The 17458-nt window shown below is 38.8% G+C and overlaps 1 protein-coding gene across 16 annotated transcripts in view; it reads right to left on the bottom strand.

Moving 5' to 3' along the window:
- Positions 1–3718: 3718 nt before the first annotated feature.
- The window catches only part of UBE3A (ubiquitin protein ligase E3A), a 43366-nt gene continuing 29626 nt past the window's right edge, over positions 3719–17458 (bottom strand). For all 16 annotated transcript variants that reach the window (XM_085551642.1, XM_085551619.1, XM_085551637.1 and 13 more), the window contains 7 exons: positions 11735–11879; positions 8098–8303; positions 6404–6568; positions 5881–6036; positions 5722–5795; positions 4679–4822; positions 3719–4459 (listed from right to left, as the gene is read on the bottom strand). In XM_085551642.1, coding sequence (XP_085407768.1) covers positions 4339–4459; positions 4679–4822; positions 5722–5795; positions 5881–6036; positions 6404–6568; positions 8098–8303; positions 11735–11879 — 1011 coding nt within the window. In that variant the 3' untranslated portion in view covers positions 3719–4338. The remainder of the gene's footprint in view (positions 4460–4678; positions 4823–5721; positions 5796–5880; positions 6037–6403; positions 6569–8097; positions 8304–11734; positions 11880–17458) is intronic.

Raw genomic sequence — 17458 nt, 5'->3', positions numbered from 1 at the left:
GGGCAGACACTGGGTGCACAAGGAAGCCAGCTCCTGCAGCCCCATGCACTGAATGGGGGGCTGTCCTCAGCTCCCAGAGCGAGCACAACTGTTACCTTCGCTCCAGAAGCAGCAGCAGCTCTGAGACTTTCTCCAAGTGCTCTACCACCGCACCCACACCGAAACTATCCTCCCAGGACATCATTCAGCTCTGACATAAATCTGCCCTGTGTGTACTTCATGCTTCAGCTTTTTTTGCCTCTTTGGACACATTCCATGCTCACAGAATTGGAAAAGACCTTAAAGATTATCGAGTCCAACCACAACCTAACCATGCTACCCTAACTAACAACCCTCCACTCAATCATGTCCCTGAGCACCACAGCCAAATGGTTTTTAAACACATCCAGGGGTGGCGACTCAACCACCTCCCCAGGGAGCCTATTCCAGTGCTTAACAAGAAGAGATGGAGCAGCACTAAAGCATCTTTTTCTAGTACCACATACCTCCAGGGCTGATGAGTTGAACAAACTGTGCTGCAAAGATCCACTCATTTCCAGAGAACCAGCTGCCAGTTCCCCTGCAGTTCAGATTATTTGTCCAACAAACATCAAAGATCCCCACTATTTTCATGTGATGTGTAGATTTAGGCCATTTAGAGTGAGTCTTGGGGCTGACTGTTCCAGAGCTCCACGCAATGGAGGATAACGGGGACATCCCTGCAGTTCTAAACCAGGCAGACCATTGTGCACATGGCCTGGGTCCTGCTACTGACCTTAGGCTTCAACATATTTGGTTGCCTCAGTTTAACACTGAGAGGCCCATCCATTATTGTTGGAGCTGTGCACAGGTACAAGCGGTGAAGGCACCAGTCGTGGAGGTGTTCCAAGAAACGTGTAGACGTGGCACTTTAGGGACATGGTTAGTGGGTATGGTGGGGTGAGCTGATGGCTGGACTTGATCTTAAAGGTCTTCTCCAGCTTTAATGATTCTATGACAGACACAGGATGAAGGTAGCCAAAGCCACCGTTAGTCTTTAATCCCCATACGACAGGGGATTTCTGCTGTCTGAAGCTCCTACTGCAGTGGTGAAGGATGCTGTTGGATGAAGTGTGACTCACGGAGACCCCGGCTCATGCCAGCCCACTTCAGTGTCAGCTCTTCTCAAGACATAAGGAGGGAAGGCGCTCTCCTTGGCTGTCCTGGTCCAGGCTCACGCTTGTGCCTGCCAAAGGGTAGATAAGCCCAGTCAGAAATCCACAACATGCTATTCCTTAATTAAACGATCTTTACTCATGCACTGATGGCTTCTCCTAAAATCTTTTTAGCAATCAACAAAAGCTTTCACCCAAAATGACCACCTTCCCTTAAGATTCTAGCACTACTATAGGAGAAACGATCCTTTCAGTCCTCTTCCAAGCACCTGAGATATTTAAGTGACAGCTTAAGTAAACTTAAGCTTGGGACGCTTCTGTAGACCCAGAGTTTTGCTATACCTTGGCGGTAAGACAGTGATAAACATTGAGCATTGTTGTTCCCAGAGCCCAGCAAAAGAGAACTGAAACAGCATGTTCTGTACCTTGATGAGCCCTTCCAGAAGCAGAAGACCGCCTGGAACTCCTGTAGAGCAGGTTGCAACTGCACCGCTTCAAGAGCTAGAGTTACTTAATCTGGAACTTAACAGCTGCTGCCGGAGGGTCAGCTCAGGTTTATAACACTGCTAAGGAGATAAGAGGGCATTTTGGGAAAGAGAGCAAATATTTGCGTGGAAAACTTGTCAGTTGCAAAGTCTTCATAGCTTACCTGAAAATGATTCCTCAGGAAACAACCTACAGCTTTAAAGGCTAACACAATTACGCATTATTTTAATGCTGAAGAATGACAGGAAAAGCATTTTTACAATAACAGCACTTCAGCGAGAGCTTTATATTTCTAAGCAATTATGTGACCTGCCCAGCTTTTGGACATACCTAAAAACCATAAGAAACCCCAAGATTCCTACATGTCCATCAGTTGGGCACAACCACCATCACAGAATCACAGAACAGCTTGGGTTGGAAGACACCCCAAGGATCATGAAGCTCCAAGCCCCCTAACCACAGGGAGGGCAGCTAACCTCCAGATCTGGCACTACACCAGGCTGCCCAGGGCCCCATCCAACCTGGCCTCGAAAACCACCAGGGATGGAGCATCCACAGCCTCTCTGAGCAGCTTGTTCCAGCACCTCACCACTCTCATAGGAAAGAACTTCCCCCTGATGTCCAACCTAAACCTTTCTTCCTTGAGCTTAACCATCTTGAGCTTACCATCCATAGCTACACCAGAATAAAACACATCACAGATGTACTTTGAACAGTATCAGGTTACTGGTGTTATTTACACCTGCTACAAAACACCTCACAGCACTCAGCAGTCTCTTCTCATTGCCTACAGCGAAAGATGCCCTACATCCAAATAAATCCAGGATTTATCCAAATCCAAATCAAACCATCTTGCATTTTCCTCTTAAATCTGGCACGTTCAGAGGTGGAAGTGCTGAAGGTGTTCCTTAAGTGTCACCTGAAGGTCCAAGATGAGAAGGCAAAGAGCATCCCTCCCTCCCCAGCAAGGCAGATGTGCATCAGCTGGGACTCAAAAGCGGACTATTGCTGGGCCCCACACCACTACAAGTTCATTTCTGGAGAGTTTTTACACATCTTTAACTCTCAAATTATGCTACACTACAATGTTTTCTAAAGAAATAATTTAATATCCAGTTTTATCAAAGTAAGGAAATCGTTTTCTATTTCACTGAAACATGGTGAAAAAAAGGTCACTGTTTTATTCAGCATCATAGTTACACAGCAGTTGTCTGTTTCTATTACTAGAAAGTGATTATTAAAATAATCCTGAAAGACATCTTTTCTTTCTCCAATGATTTCAAAACGATGCCTCTTTTAATGCCAATTCCACACAGCCGCTGATCTGATCTGCAGTAGTCGGTTATAGCAATTGTCAAGGCACAAGCTCAGCTCTGCACGTCAGCTGTAGCTTGCATTATAAAAGAGATATGCCAGTTATGTCTTCGCTTAAAAACGCATTATCCCTTTGTCATATATTGCAACAGGAGAAATTAATGTTAAACACAGACTGCAAAAGGTAAAGGATTTATTTCCGATATGATTTGTTGAGTTAAATTAAAAAACCTACGGCATGTTTTCTGTAGCAGGTGAACGTAACCTCATTGCTTACTTTCTACCAGTTTATTTAATGGTCGGAAGTGTACAACGTGAAGTAGGCCTTTAGGTTTCATATTTTTCAATTCTGCTTATCGTGGTTAACGTACAGCAGCCATCCCTTTAGATTACGTTGCAACACTGATCATGTGCCTTGATAAGGAGGAACAACGATTCATTAAATAAATGGCGATGACATAACACGTAGGGAAGACTTTGGATTGTCTATTTAAAAGGTCAACATAATAGGCAATTGAGAATAAAACTTCATTTTAAGTGCACTTCCACATGCTTTGTTTATAATATAGCAAAAACTTCCTATCTTCCCCCCCACCCCGGCCCCAAACACTTCATCACTCCCTACTCTAAAGCTGTTCAGTTGAAAATGCACTTTTCCCCAGTAAACTTTTCTTCTTTTTTTTAGAAAAAGTAACTAAAATCTCTACCCTTTCATATGCTAAGAAATGTTTTTTTTTTTTTCCTAATTAAAACCACAATTTATTACAAGACATGTGAAGACAACATATAGTGAAATGAATTTTAATTGTTGTGCTGTGACTAAAGTAAAGTTTTCAAGGCTGCAATTTAAACATTCCAAGTTCTCCCTTCCATCTTTATTGATTCTTAAGGTTTTGCACAGAAACTCTTTGGGGGCTAGAACAGCAGTAATTGCATCACACTGTTTTCCAAGACTTCAAGTTTCAAAAGCAAACTCTTCAAAAAGTACAGTTCTTGATTTGATTAGATACAGGGACAAAAATATAGCACATACTTGAAGGTTACATAGTCTACAAATGATGGCAATAGTTTCCTTGGGAGAGTACAGTTTGTTTTCTTGTAAATACTCAAAAAGGCTCAACTTCAAGCAGTAATAAACACAAGCAAAAGTGATTTAACCCTTAAAATAAATATTCAGGAAAACCTCTCTGTACATACAAGTGAAAGAATATGTAACACTTTCACGCTAAAAGAAAAAATAAAGATTTTGTTCATATAAGCAGCTGAAATCTGCTGTTCCAGCCCAATGTCCCCAGTAAAGAAGGGAGGCACAAACACAGGTGACTACTGTAGCTCACTATCTTATGGCCTTTTTGGACAGGGACATCACCACCATTTTTTTTTCTCATCCCTTTTGTTACATTTATTACAGCATGCCAAATCCTTTGGCGTATGTGATGGCCTTCAATAATCTTTCTTTAAGCTTTTCTTTGCTTGAGTACTCCGGAAGCAAAAGTACATTAAAGCATGTGTGAGATGTAGGTAACCTGTGGGGAAAAGAGAGAATAATTGAGATCAAGGAACATGTAAGCGTGCTTTACGTACAACAAAATACACTACTATTTCCTCATCATGGATTTAGGAGAAATCAAAGATCATCCTTTTTGCTTCAAGATTCAACTTCCAGATTTAACTAAGTTAATAAATCAAACGAAAGCACATAACTCATTTTCATTTATAAACAAGCAAACAAAACAGAATTTTACCTCTCTGTATCCGGGCCATTTTTGGCTATGATCATCTTTAACTTTCCAAGTCCTCCCACAGGGGCTCTGTCTGTGCCTGTTGTAAACTGCAAGAACAGTCTTTTCTGTTCATCCGTAAATGAATGGACTATCTCCCAGAATTCCCTAGCGAGGAAGAAAGAAATGAGTGAATTGACATCAGTCTTCAGTGTGAGACCTTCAAAAGCAATTAAGCTTCAACGTTTTAGAAGTCCAACCAATCTTATCAATTCACAACTTACATTCAAGAAAACCCATCATTAACATATTAACCAACCACTGAGAGAGCCAAGCAGAAATTAGAAATATCACCAAAATATCGTAGTTTAAATATTTTTAAGGGTTAAGTCTGCTGATAAATGATGTGCAAACATTCTTTGTCTTACCATTCTTCCACCCTCCGGAGGTTCCACTATACTGTTCAACTGAACCATCTGCTTTCTTAAACACCACAATAAACAAATGTAACTGCTGTCAAAAAGTTCCACCCCATCATGAACTACAGCTTTATGGTAAAACCCAGAAGACCAAAGACACGTGTCTCTGACTCTTGCCTTCGCAGAGCTTCCCAGTCAAAGGGGACAGAAAAGGAATAAACACACTCACTGAAAACATTTCCCCTCTTAAAAATGTTGTGTTTGCTTCATTTCCAATCTGGGAAATAAAATGTTCTTCACACAACGCACCTATTCAAACAATTCAACCCCCCAAAGAAAACCAAAGCAATGCTGATTTATTTAAACTGTCCTATTTATAAGATATAAGAGAAAGACAAAGTCCCAAAGAAACAAACTTCTAAGAGCTACAGAAGTTCACTGTAAGCCAAAGCATCGCTTATGGTACCCACTCTAATGACAGTACTTGAGTTAAGTGGAATTATAGATAAGATGTAAATCCAATACCTCAAAAATACAAAATCTTACACTATTAAATTCATTTCATTATGAATTTATGAATATTTCTTTCATTATGAAGAAACAGGAAAGTAAACTGCTTGTGATCCTTTAGAAATGAAAAAGAATTACCTAATAATAAGAGAGTCTCTTGTATAGCCACCATCGTATTCTGTAGTTTCTTCTAGTGCTTGAAAATCTAAATTCTGTAAGAAGATGACATTTTTAAGAACGACCACTGACTATACCAAAAAAAGCTCCACTTTTTTCATGTACACTTAGGACTCTTACCCTACTTCCACAAATAAGTAATTCAATTTCCTCTGGTCTAAATAAATATTTCAAAGGAGATTCATTGGTCACCATGTGGAATCCTCTCCGAAAGGCCTTGAACTGCTTTTCTACTGATTTATTGAGTATATAGTCAGCATACAGATTGACAAATTCCTGTAAGGAAACAACCCCCAAGAAATCCTTAGTACTTTGATACACACTCCACTCAAATAATCTCCTATTAATGTAAAACTCCAAAATACATTTAACTCTAAGATCTGCCCAGATAACCTGGGCTCAGCTTCTACTCAGTAAAGTCAAGGAGCAAGTCTCAAATGTTTCTCAAACAGGTCAAAACACCCCCAGAAGCTATGTATGTATGTACATATCAATGCTCCCTTTAACAAAACAAGGACAAGTAAATAAATGCTTTAACACTTACACTGTGAGACCAAATTTCTATAGAGCCCCAAGTAATTCCCCACAGAGCACACGAAAAACACTGATTACTTTAAAGAAGTAATTTGAGCACAAAGCATACCTTTCTATTTTCATTTGTGATAGGAATCTTATCACCATTTTCCTTTAAATCATGCATCATTGGATTGCCAAAGAGATCCGTATGAGATATTTGAAAAGTTATCATCATATCATCTTCCACACTTCCTTCATATTCTAGCAAGTCTCTCAAACTCTGGTAAAGAACCTATGAGGATAAGATACAGGTCTGTCATAAGTAAGTTTCAATACATTTCACGGAGCAATACCAGAAGACATGAAATAATCTGTCATGATAACAGTTGTGACAAGTTACTTAATTCCCACTCACTCCTAACAAACATCAAGCTCACTCAGTGTTTATAAAAGCAACCAAGAGCAGATGCTAAGGAAAGACAAAGAGATAAAAGGCAACCAACATAATAATGACCTGAGGAAAGTCTACTATTACTCAGTGGTTGTCTCAAGCACTATGGTCTGATCAGCGGGTTAAGGGCCAGTGATTAACTTTCACTTTTAACTCTTTTGAACCCATATTTACATCCAGAACACTTCAAACCACTAAGTTCAATTTGTGCTTTAAAAAATTCAAAGAAATTACTGTGTTGGAGAAAAAATGGACAGCAGGTTTCTATCCCCTACATCTTGATTTAGAAGTGAATTAGGAAGTAATGTAGAAGCAAACAACATAGATAGGACAGTCATTAAATTAAGAAAGCGTCTGTACAAAAAAAATAAAGAAAAAGTAGTAAAGTAGTTAACAAATCCCAAGGTCTTTACAAAATAAGTACAGCTTAGCACAGAACTGGACAAGTGCAATCTGAAATTACTTTTGACAGTTAGTTCCACTGAAAGAAATGTCCAGTTTTCCTCCTTACAATGCCTTAGGAAAAGACTAAGGCTCTCTGGAAACCAAAGCCTATGCAGAAAAGAAACAATTCTTTGGCTGGGACAGAGGTGTAAGATTCAGACTGAATACAAACTGAATGTAAAAGAAGAAACGTGTGCAAGTGTACTTTTGTAGTAAAGTAGAAGTAATAAGCTCCCTCTTTATGTTTTATTTACTGAAAGCTTACATGAACGCCTCCCTCTTTTACTAGCTATGTTCTTTCAGCATTTCCACAGCATCTCTTAAAATCCCTTGCATTGGAAACTATTGGATTTGAAACTCTTGGTTTTACCCAGGTAAGGAAGCACCTATCCATTCTCCATGCTCTATTACTAGAGAAAGTATTGTGTGGCTTGATTACCTGGAACTTCATCTTTGGTTTGTGAAAGCTCTGAAGTAAGTTATATTAAAATACCAAGAGGAAGCACAATACAAGCATCAAACCTTTGCAGGTCAAGTGCCACTGTAACATATTTTGTAAAAAACTATACAACGCAATTCTAGATAAAAAATCTCTTCGGGAAGCTATTAAGCTATTAACAACAGTCCATGTTTATAAACAATTTAATACTTAGTTAGTAATACACAACTTTTAGCAACTTTGGTAGTTTGCTAGAAAACAAGAATTAGAACAAAGCTCTATTAATACCCAGCCTTCTTTGTTCGCAACCTCCACTGAATCAGATACAGGTTTTCATTGCTATTGATTTGTTTTAACAGATACAGACACTTCACACAAGTCACCGGTCAATTTACTTTCAATTTTGACAGTTCTATTGTATTTACATCTTGATTAAGGCAGTACACAGAAAACGCAGTAATAAACGCAAAGAACATAATGAACTTACAGGATGAGAGTCTGCCAGATCACGGAAGGTTCCTTTTTTGCCCATTAGCTTCCTGTAGACAACCATGGGAAAATGTACATCCAGTATACAGTTATTGTAAATGGCCAGACCCAGTACTATGCCAATCAGTGTAAACTGACCCTCAGTTTCGAAAGAGGACGGATTAAACCAAAACAGTTTTGTAGATTCATCATACGTGAACATGCCTGTAAAAAAAATATTTTAAACAGTCATGGTTATATTTAAAAAAAGAAACATCAACCCCAACATGTAAAACATACCTTTATGAACCCCTGTAAATTAGAATTAATATTAGGAAAAAACATTTAGCATTATACTGAATTTAACAGCAAGGAAAAGCTACTTACCTTTAGAGTAACAGAAGCTACTCAAAATGCTAGTACTCACATTACCATGAAAAGCATGCATGAGCCCTGTGATACTAAATCCCACTGAATCTGCTGAAGCTGCACGTATACAAGCTCCCATCCCTCTCATTACTGAGGAAGAAGCAGCACACTGTCAACATGGATTTTAACTTTGATAAATCCAATGGTGCAAGAACAGAATGTAATCTAAAACCACGTGTATGAAATCACATTGAACTCTGGTTACTGTAAGTGGCAAGCTTTCCTCAAAGGCTTTTCCATGCTGATTCTGGCCAAAAAACAGGACTACATGCAGTTCCACCACTGAGCCATGCAGCAGGAAAGGATCTGAACAGGAGCCAGCAGTGTGCCCAGTCGGCCAAGGCCAGTGACATTATGGCTTGTATCAGAAACAGTGCAGACAGCAGGAGCAGGGAAGTGATCACCCCTCTGTAACCAGCTCTGGTGATGCTGCACCTTGAGTACTGTATTCAGTTTTGGGCCTCTCGCTACAGAAAAAAAAGACACTGAGGCCCTGAAGTGTCCAGATAAAGGCAATAAAGCTGTGAGGGGTCTGGAGCACAAGTCTGATGGGAAGCGGTTGAGGGAGCTGGGATTGTTCAGCCTGGAGAAGAGAAGGCTCAGGGGAGACCTCACCACTGTCTACAATGACCTGGAAGGAGGCTGTGGTGAGGTGGGAGTCAACCTCTTCTCCCAGGTAACTAGTGACAGGATAGTAATTACCTTAAGTTAATGGCCAGGGGATGTTCATATCAGATATTAGGAAAAAATTTTCACAGAGGAGATTGCAAGGCAGTGGAATGGGCTGCCAAGGGAAGTGGTGGAGTCATTGTCCTGGGAGGAGTTCAAGAACTGTGTGGATGTGGCACTGAGGGTTGTGGTGAGTGAGCATGGTGGGGATGAGTTGAAGGACTAGAAGATCTGAGAGGTTTATTTCCAGCCTCTGTGATTCTATGAGCTGAAACTTACAGTGATGAGTTGGTGATAAGAGTTACAAAAGAACTTAAAATGAGTTAGATGCCCAAGATACACTCACATACATACATATAAGCATATAAAAACATAATCAATCTTTGATATTTGACAGAATTGCTTCAGCTGTCACACACGTTGCAACTTGACAAGAATACACAACATGGGACTGTTGTTTCATAGAAGGGTTGCAATTTTAATAGTACGTCGCTGGTGTGGCTTTGTCTTTTTCCCTATATCCCCTCATTTCATTAACATACTGTTTCAGGTAACTAATTTCTTGCCAAGTTCATAGGAGGCTTCATTAAACAGTTAAACTGGCACATGCTGAAAGATGAAGGGAAGGGATAGGGCTATATGAATGAAAGTAGGGCAAAGACCCTTTTTGCTGTAGCAAGCCACCAGATCAGCTCTTGCTCATCAAATCAGTTTTTATACAGGCTATAAACTGTACAAATGAATCCCTCTATGAAATCCACTGCTTACAACAAATGTCTAATTAAACGGAGGACTAACATTTTTCCCAGATTCACCTCTGAAAATGCTCTAAAATGAAATCCAGTTTTATTTATCGACCAAAATTAGGACTACTGTGCATTAAAATCACAATATAACAGCAGGGGGAAAAAAAAAGAAAAAAGAGAAGCTGAAATAAAGGGAAAACAACTGCACAATGTGTTATATGCACATACTATATGAAACTAGACCTTCTTTTGCCATGAAGATTACCAGTAATAAATCCCCAACTTTGTGTTATTGCTTCCTTGAACAAAATCTTTAAGGCAGTTTATAATATGAATACACTTGCAACGTATGTGCAAATGAACTACTACAACCACAAACATCACTCCATGTAGCTATCAGAAGACAGCTAATATCTTCAAAGGATTTCTTCTACTGATAAATAAAGCATTTACGAATCAGAAGTCATGCCTGGTATACACAGTGCGTAAGCTGTTATACTACAGTGCATGTTAATAAATGCAAAATAAAATGTGAAGGCAAGCTACATTTTCTGCTTCTACACACCTATGGCATAAGCAGATAAGTTAGTTTTTGTCAGTGAAGTTGATATATATTAAAAAAAGCATGTAATTATTTGTACTTGAATACAGCAGCAATATTTAAACAATGCATGCACAGCTAATGTATTACACATCTTTATACGTAGGGAACTAACCAGCTATTACTAGCTGAACCAGAGTTTGATTCTGACACAAATCTTAATACTTTCATACACTCCACTATATTCTGACTAGCCTTGCTAACCTAGATTCTAACTCTCTCCAACAGCAGTCTTCTAAGTAAGACTCGGCTATGAATCTGTGCCACTTTTTGACAAGATCTGGCTTGCAAGTGCTGAAGGGCAAGTCCCAAGATCCAGATTCTTTTATGTTTTCTGGGAACTTCCTTTCTTGTCTGGCCAAAACAAATACCTGTTTCTGCGTCCATTTTCTAAACCAGAAAGCTCAATGCAATGGTTTTTTGTTTTGTTTCTTGTTTTTTTACAAAAAAATCAGTTTGATGAACAGTTACCTACCAGCCACAAGCTGTTGAGCTTTAATGGAATTACAGGAACTAAAACTGTTCCATCAAACTCTAAATAAATTATGAAATGAGCACCGTAACCAGGCCTTGATTTCTATACTGACATGTTGTATTCACAATAATAGTTAAACAGTTTTAATCCTTTAAAAGCTGCAAGCAAGCTGCACATTAAAAGCAGAATATAGCTGCATTTCAAAAAATGGAAGTGTTAAGGAAAAAAACGGTAAATATGATTAAAACCACAAATATAAAAACTTTGACCACGACAAATTATTTGTGGTTGTTCTTAATCAACTACAGGCAAATCTGACACTACTGGTGCGCTGTAGCCATTTTACATTAAACCATAAGAAGAACTCACCATAGTCCTACTCTGGTTTTATTGCAGAAGTTCTTCCTCTTTGGTTTGCTTACTAATTCTAGAAGCTAATCACAAAGCAAAGCGAGGAGAAAGGTGAGAGAACAAACAAAGGAACCCTGCAAAGGAACCCTGTCCTACTGATTCATATTTAAGCAAAAGATGGTGGCTCTCACAAACTGCACAGTTATGCCTCTCATCACTGCTTCTCAGAAGGGTGACTGATGGCAAAATGCTGAACCCTCAACGAGTTAAGTACTCTCATGATCACCAAGAAATCAATCTGTGGAGCTTCAGGGAAAAGAAGTAGTAGAAAGGAACTACCGATACCTTCACTTCTGAGTATTAAGTAAGTTATTAGACAACATACCAATATCTGGATTGAAGATTTCTTCCACAACCAGTTGAAAAAATTCTTTGGAAACACCTCCTTCATCTACCCCTTGCTCTCCTTCAAATTCAACATACAATTGTTTCTTCAAGTCTGCAGGATTTTCCATGGCAATCATCTCTAGCTATTGAGTGAACAGATTCAATGATTTCATTAGTACATCTCAGTGGAACATTAGGTAACTAAAGCAAAAATCACCCTCCAGATCTGCATGTATAAATCACAACTTAAAATATACCAATGTTAATGATAAATCACTTTAAATGTGAAGTAGAATTTGGAGATTTCTGAAGCAGGAAACTTACCAAAGATGAGATCTGTTAGCCAGTCAAGTCTGCTAGAGGACTCTATTGCCATTCTTTGAAACACTTACTTCAAATAAGTTAGCATTACATTGGACAAAAATCACAAAAACAAATACGAAAACAAGGTATGTATCACTGTGATATTTGAATTCATCTGTCAAAAAAGACTGCAGTTCGATCTACATAATTGTCAACTACATGTTTTGTGAATACACAGATATATTTCCTGGAAGCTCCATGTGATAACTTATAGCAGAAGACATGCCTTTATAAGGTGGCCACATCTCACTAACAGCATAGAGATGGGAGTAACAAAAATAAAAAGACACTAATGTTAGTCAGATGACTTTCCTCCTAGCCCTAAGTGAAGAAATCTCAATTCTCTTTTTCTTTTGTCTTCAGTGGCCCTAAGCACATCTACTGCACTTCTTCCTGGGAAGCATAAAGTCAAACAGAAGTCATGTTTTATAGTAAAGAGTTTCACTTCTACATACAAACTCTTAAAGGGCTGTAACACTTTCCAACAGAAATTTGTCCTTTCATTAAATTACAAGTTAGAGGTTTTATACCTGGCAAGAAATAACGCTGTTTGAAGTGTAAATATACTAAACTTGTGCAGTATTAAACATATCAGCATGCAGAAGAAAATTCAACAGCAGTACAGTTAAACAAAGATGAACCTGTACATTTCTCTATGAAGAGCTCTATAATACTGACACAGAAACAGCCAAATGTATTTACCAGTATGCATTCTTAGCATGCATTTCTAGCATTTCTATTTCATTACCAGCTTATCCCCACAACCAATAACACACACCTTAATGCCCCAGAATTTTACTATGGGAGTGTAAAGGAAACCAAAAAGAAAGAGGATAATGAAGGAAGTGACACCAGTGACTGAGACATCAGGGCAGGTAAGTGACAGAGTTCAAGGTGCGTGAAGACTTTGAAGATCCTCATGCAAAAAAAAAGCACATGGGGAAAACATCACATCAACAGGTATTGAAAATTAGTAACAGGAGGGACAGATACAGGGCCTATATAGATATATGGTCTATAGATAGGGTAGCTCCACTGATTATAAAGCACAGCTAAAGAAATGGAGGTCAGCCATGACAACCCACAGTGAAGTGAGGTCAGATTACTAGATGAGATATACATTAATATTTTTTTACATTTAACATTTTATTTTGAATATGTATCATCTAAAGCACTTTCCCTGCACAGTATTCAATTGACTATCACTGGCAATGTACTATTTTAACTCCTAGGGAGACTAAAATGACATGCTTTGAACTTCCTCATGTTTTTAACAAACAGTATCTCTTCTATAAACTCATGCTGTGATTCCCTGTCTTTGACATTCTCATCATGTTTCCCACAGTAGTACAGTAGTTTTGCATTACAAATCTTTTTAACTTAAATACTGTATAGATGTGTTTGAAGAATTTTGCTTCTGAACAGGACAAGAGAGCTCAAGCCATGTTCCAAGTAAAACCCGCAGCCACTTAATAAAACATAGTAATTTTCAGATCATTAAAACTGGTTATACACAAAAGCTGGATAGACACAAGTGGCACTAATAATACTTTTTTTTTCTTCCCAGCCATGACTTCGTTGACTGTATATTTGCACATTACCATCAAATTACTATTTTGAATGTTTTATGAATTCTGATGAGTTCTGAAAAAGCAGGTATTGCGTGTGCCTTTTTGTTGAGGCTGCAATCCCTTGCCATAGCACAATGACTCTCATGTCAGAAAAGCAGCGCATTTACCTTCAGGTCTTTGAGAACTAGACTGCAATAAGCAACATAAAAGAAAAGCAGTAATAAAGGGAAAGGAAGCACTATTAGTTGAACAGTATGGGCTGGGCAGATTGGGACACTGTGCTGGATGTCTGAGAGGAAGTCAGATAAAGGATTACCAACAAACCCGTATTTTGAGTCAAAGTCTAATGTTCCTTGAAAAAGATTTTATAACCAGGACAATGTTGCTAAGCTGCTCAACCGTAAGTCACAGATTTAGCTGCTCCTCTCAGCATCCGTGTCTCTCAACTGATGCTTAACAAGAAAAAAATGGAACTTAGTAGAGAACAGGCATCATCAGAAAGGCCCTGAATTTCAGCATAACTGCAGTAATGTTTCTATAGCGAGGAAGTGTGAATGCCAGCTTGAAGGATTTATATATTTATCTTTTTAACAACCAGATCTAATTCAGTCATGCTAACACAGATACTGCTGGATCAACCCAATCTGAGTGCATGTGAGTTTTAGAAGCTAACATTTTCTGCTGGGAACGTTGGGATAAACATACGAAGTCATAACACTTTCCAGCAACTTCCCAGAAAGCATCACCTTAAGCTGTATTTCATGGTGCTTATACATGCTTGCCCACGTTGCTGGCATACATCGATACTGCCAGAATAAGGGCTGAGATTTTCAACTGAACACACAAAAACCAATTTAAGTCTACAAGGACACCATTAAGCTCCTGGAATACTTAGTGTCTAACGGTGTGAGAATCTGCACGCTGCTTTTAGTAGTCACACAGTGTTTGCTCATTGATCCAGCTGGTAGAGTCACTTACAAGAGGCATGCTGCTTTCCAGCTGTCTGAATTCACAAGATCTGTCCAAGTGAATTTCTACCCTGCAAGGAAGTACCAGCTAGAGATACGAGCTTGCTGGAGGAATCCTCCACTGCAAAACTCACCTCAAAGCTCATACCTCTTAAACTACTGCTACCTGAAAGTAAATCCACATAGAATCTGTGCAAAAAAAAAAGGAGTAAACTCAGAGGAAGTGGATGAAAGAAGTAACTGTTGGGAGATGAAAAAGAAGAAGAGGGGATTTAAGGATAAGCTTTTCATTACCACCACATCCATGTAACATGACTCAGTTGTATTAGAGCTAACCTCCTGAAAGAAAGGCATTATATACTAAAAAAAAAGCATCTCAACTGCTTTCTAGGACTGCAAACTGAGCACTCAGCTCCCAAGTGTGAGAGTTCTGTAATAGAAGTGAGGACTAACACTTTACTGTTTCCTCTCTCGGGAATTTTCAGACTCATGTACATAAAAATAAGTATACTGTAAGCACACAGTACAAAGTCTGTTTCATTAAGCTAATTTCAATAGAAAACAATGGCACACAAGCAAAGAAATTAAACCATGAATTTAGAAATGAAAATTTTGCTTAGACGTATTTAGCCCAGGGACAGCTACAGTTCTCTTCATAGAAAGCAGCTTTAAGTAAGTATTTAAGGGGTGTTACTTCAAATTCTCAGGATAAGGAAAAAATCCGACTAAAAGCACTGGTGTTCATATTTGTTTTAATGAAGTCCAAAATGCAGGACGTACACGATGAATTCAGGTTTAAATATTGAGAGAAAACCAGCTTGACTGATTAGCAGATCTGTAATCAAGTTCACTGACTCAAATGAATCATGAAAGCTGATTGCTAGTGCTGTTTTTAAAATATCCAGTACTGTTAAAAATATGATTGAGATCACCTCAACCCCACCTTATAATCAATATGCTTGAGAATGACTTCATTAAATGAACAGTTATTATGCATATTGTCAAAAATTCTGTAGAAAATACCCTGTAAAAACACTGGTCTACTGACATGAGTATAACATTACTTGTCATTCAATTAAATGGAGGTATTCAGATCAACAGTTCATTGAATACGAATCCTGTAAGTAAAACAAACAAAGGAAAAAACAACAGCAGTGCAAGAGTAAAGTATCAGAAGTGGTATTACTTACCTGTAATTTAAGCACTGAACAGATTTAAGACTATGCTTTCTCAGCTCAAGACTTGGCAAAATCTAATAGTTTTCAATGAGATCCTTGCTAAGTTTAATATCACACCCTAAGCTGCAGCTGTCACTGATACAAACCCATACAGTGTAGCTTTCACTTTCATACCGTGTGTTCCTAAGCTAACACTGATGGCATCAAATCTGTCTTTGACCTGCAGTTCCAACTCAGAGCACATTCAGAGACACCAAGTCACTTCTATGACTGGGACATAATGAAGACTTCTGTCCCGACTTATTTCATGCCATTGAAGTGTCAGGAACTGGAAACAACTCATGAAAATTGTGACAAACACTTCCAAATTTGTTACAGGACTGTAACAACCTGTAGCAACAGCACCGGTTTTTAAACCCACAGGTCATATAGCTGCTGAGTAAAGCACAAGGCAACAGCACTTGCATTGTTTGAGTTGGAAAGGACCTCTAAAGGCCATCTAGTCCAACTCCCCTGCAGTGATCAGGGACACCTACAGCTACATCAGCTGCTCAGAGCTCCATCCAGCCTGGCCCTGAATGTCTCTAAGGATGGGGCATCCACCACTTCTCTGATCAATCTGTTCCACGGTATCACTACCCTTACTGTAAAAAAACCAAACCCAAAACCAAAGAAACCTTTCCTTACATCCAATCTAAATCTCCATTCTTCCAGTCTGAAACCAATGGTCTGTACAACAGAGCGAATCTTCAACCATCACCATTTCTTGAATATAACCCATTTTTCACTTTTGAGAAGTGCTTGGGCCATGCTTGTTTTTGTTGACCAACACCGTAAGTTCAGCTTACTGTTTGACTGTGGAAGTGTTCAATTTCTCCTTTATTTTCTGTCTCAGAATCAATAGTCTAAAATTTCTACTCTCCTTAGGTTTTTGACAGTCAGATCACCATAATGTAACACGTTTTGACAGCGTGAATTAACATCCATTACAGGATCCATGACAACTGCCCAGCCATGTATTTGTAGACTGCTGGACAGTGCTAGGGCTGCTGCACATGCATCACAAATGCGTATGTTTGATTTAAATCACCAACAGCACAGTGATGTTTGCTGTGGCCCAACTGAGCTGTAGGAACTCACCAACTAGTTGCTGTCCAGGAGCTAAGTTACATTCAACACTTACTGTCCTCAAAGATTTCTTCCCCACCTCCAATATGAGGAAGGTCTGCTTCTTCTCTGCTAGACCTGATATCAATAAAACATCACCCCAGAACTAGCTCTTACATTGTTTCAGTTCATCCTCTCCTGAAGAGAAAGTACTTTACTCTTTTCTATCATTTATGTGTATCAAAGTTAAAGAGCGTCAACGAAATAAACTGTTACTTTAAGGTGACAAAACTTAATTGGACACAAGGCAAGCTTGATAGGTAGTCAAACGACAAGCGGCATTCTAAAAAAAATTAATCAGAAAACGGGCACAGAATAGAGTTTAAGCTTACGACAGTGTAACCCTCATCTGCCTATTACAAAGACTAGAGCAAGAAGCTCTACTTATCAAGCAGTCAATATCTATACATGCTTTGTATCTAGAAGATCACAAGTCCTCAAGAATAGCACACAGCTCAAAGGCTTTAATTCAAAC

Source organism: Coturnix japonica, chromosome 1 (assembly GCF_054131305.1).
Source record: "Coturnix japonica strain WE chromosome 1, WE-NBRP24, whole genome shotgun sequence".
NCBI lineage: Eukaryota > Metazoa > Chordata > Aves > Galliformes > Phasianidae > Coturnix > Coturnix japonica.
Note: the sequence above shows the minus strand (reverse complement) of the source record. Positions and strands in the feature narration are given on the sequence as shown.